Raw genomic sequence first — 2,614 nt, forward strand, 5'->3', positions numbered from 1 at the left:
CACGTTTGTATCCTGATTACGTAACACAGTTTGCATAAGTGTTCTGTTACTTCTCAAGCGTGTGTCCTGTCTACTCCAATTATTTGGGCTGGTATTTCCAGGAGAATTTGGATTGTCCCGCCCATGAAGGCCTTACTTAGATAACAAGGCAACATTTTGTTACATTTATTGCAAGGAGACACATTTATTCTCAGAATTGATGGGTGGCATGAACTTTATTCTACTTTCCAGACATATAAAAACTGTCCCGGTACTGGAGGAAATAATGACTCCATGTAATATCATCTCCTCAGACAAATACACTAAATACAACATAAATTAAATAATTAAAAGATAAATGAACGATTTTTGTAAATGTGCATGGAAGGTGTAAATTTTCTTTCGAGATGGGAAAATTAGGAGCTTGATATGTATTTGGTATGATGTAATTTCCTGCTGCGTATTTTATGTAACGTGGCTGATGATTCACATCCTAGTTGTGATGTATTATCCATTCAACGCCTATTTTTCTTCCTCTCCATCATCCCCTCCACCCCTCCTCTTCTCCTCCTCCGCCCTCATCTCTCCTATACACACAGGCCCTCCGTCGTCCCCACGGAACGTGATCTCGGCCATCAACGAAACCTCCGTTATCCTGGACTGGAGCTGGCCGGAGGACACGGGCGGGAGACGGGACGTCACCTTCAACGTCCTGTGCAAACGCTGCCGCGGCGGGGGCAGTGGGGACGCCGGGAACGCCGGAACGCGCTGCGAGCCGTGCCGGAGCAACGTGCGCTTCCTGCCGCGGGCTGCGGGCCTCCAGAACACCACAGTGACTGTGGCCGACCTGCTGGCGCACACCAACTACACCTTCGAGATCGAGGCGCAGAATGGCGTGTCCCTGCTGGCGCCCAAGTTCAGGCAGTACGCCGCCGTCACCATCACCACCAACCAGGCCGGTGAGATGACAGAACGGAGACGCGGGGCAGGCGGGCAGGCAGGCAGGCGGATGGGCAGGCAGGCAGATGGGCAGGCAGGCAAGTGGGCAGGCAAGGCAGGCAGATGGGCAGGCAGTCGGGTGGGCAGGCAGGTGGGCAGGCAGGCAGGCGGGCAAGGCAGGCAGGTGGGCAGGCAAGGCAGGCAGGCAGGTGGGCAGGCAGTCGGGTGGATGGGCAGGCAGTCGGGCGGGCGGGCGGGCAGGCAGACTGAAACAGAAACACAGGCATCACGTTACACACTGAGACTAAAGCAGTGGGCAACTTTGCCATTTGGCACAGACCAAAATATTTACCAAGTAGGCCAGATGGTACGTTTAGTTTATTCGGATGCCCAATTAACTACAGCATTCCAATAGCTATTATTCCTGGGGTCCACAAAAAACATACATTGTGTTACATACTTATCATCATAACATTAAAAGTGAAAATGAAAAAGGACTAGTACACAGAGAGAGATCTTGTATCTCAATGGGACATTCCTGGATAAATAAAGGATAAATACAAATTAAAAATAAAACACACACAAGACAAGCTCCAATAGACAATAATCCAATATACAATAATCAAACTATATGAAGTAGCTAAATAATACTTGCACAACTAGATGCCCACACATTATGTTCATACACGCCTAATTTAACAACTAATACAAATGTTATGTTGACAACATAATGATGTTGTTGCAATGCACAGGTCCCAATACAGTGTATGTCACCACATAATTGTAACTCACCTTTACAAAAAAACCTAAAAAAAAAAAAAACTCTACATATTTTCAAACATGCTGTTATAATAACATTTTAAATTGTATTTGAATGTTTTCTTGTGCGATGTGTCTAGGCCCCTAGGGAGTGAATTGCATTGTGTGTGCATGTAAGTGTGAGTGCACCATATGAGTGTGCACTGCTCACATGAAACTCACACACTTCATATGAACCAGTGTGAGAGTCCATCCACATCACCTGGACTCTGAATGTGATAAATCAACCCGAAATATCGCAACCTCTTCTGTCTTTTACAATGGACATACACAATGTTCCAATCCACCATCTTTATTAGATCATTTGGTTTGAAAACATTTTGTGAAAGCTCAACAATGGGCTTCAGGATTCATACAATGTATCATACGTCTGTAATAGCCACCTAGTATAGGGACAACACGGTAGTTGAATATATACTCAGTTGCAGCGATTTCGGGTTCTTGAGAAGCGCTTTACAAATTCAATTAATTATTATTATTATTATCTCTATCTCTTTTTGTCTTTTCTCTCGCTAACTTTCTCCGAACAAGCCCCCCCCCCCCCCCCTCTCCCCCTTGATATGCATAGTACACACACATATACGGTTCAATCAGTTCCACACACATGCACTCCGAGCATCAGTCCTCAGACATTTACAAGGCAAATCCCAGATGCTATTCTCCTGTTTAATGACCCAGGATCGGGTGTCCTCCCTCCTCGCAGAAACCCTGTCCGGAACAACCCATTGGTTTAACTGACACTTTTCCCACATGGGACGGGTTCCCGTCTTCTTCCCATCGATCTCCTGGACAAATATCGCTCAGCGAGCTCGCTCCCATGGAGGAGACGGGGAGGGAAGCCGCAGCTGTGAAATTCCAAGAGACGAATCAATCTAGA

At 46.4% G+C, this 2,614-nt stretch overlaps 1 protein-coding gene across 1 annotated transcript in view; it reads left to right on the forward strand.

Moving 5' to 3' along the window:
* Positions 1-481: 481 nt before the first annotated feature.
* epha3 (eph receptor A3) overlaps positions 482-2,614 on the forward strand; it is a gene marked incomplete at both ends in the record, with an annotated part of 32,911 nt that continues 30,778 nt past the window's right edge. Inside the window, 1 exon segment of the mRNA XM_084311350.1 lies at positions 482-938. Within this exon segment, the coding sequence (XP_084167476.1) occupies positions 482-938 (457 nt within the window).

This window comes from Notolepis coatsorum, assembly GCF_963971535.1.
Source record: "Notolepis coatsorum genome assembly, chromosome: 3".
Classification (NCBI taxonomy): Eukaryota; Metazoa; Chordata; class Actinopteri; order Aulopiformes; family Paralepididae; genus Notolepis; species Notolepis coatsorum.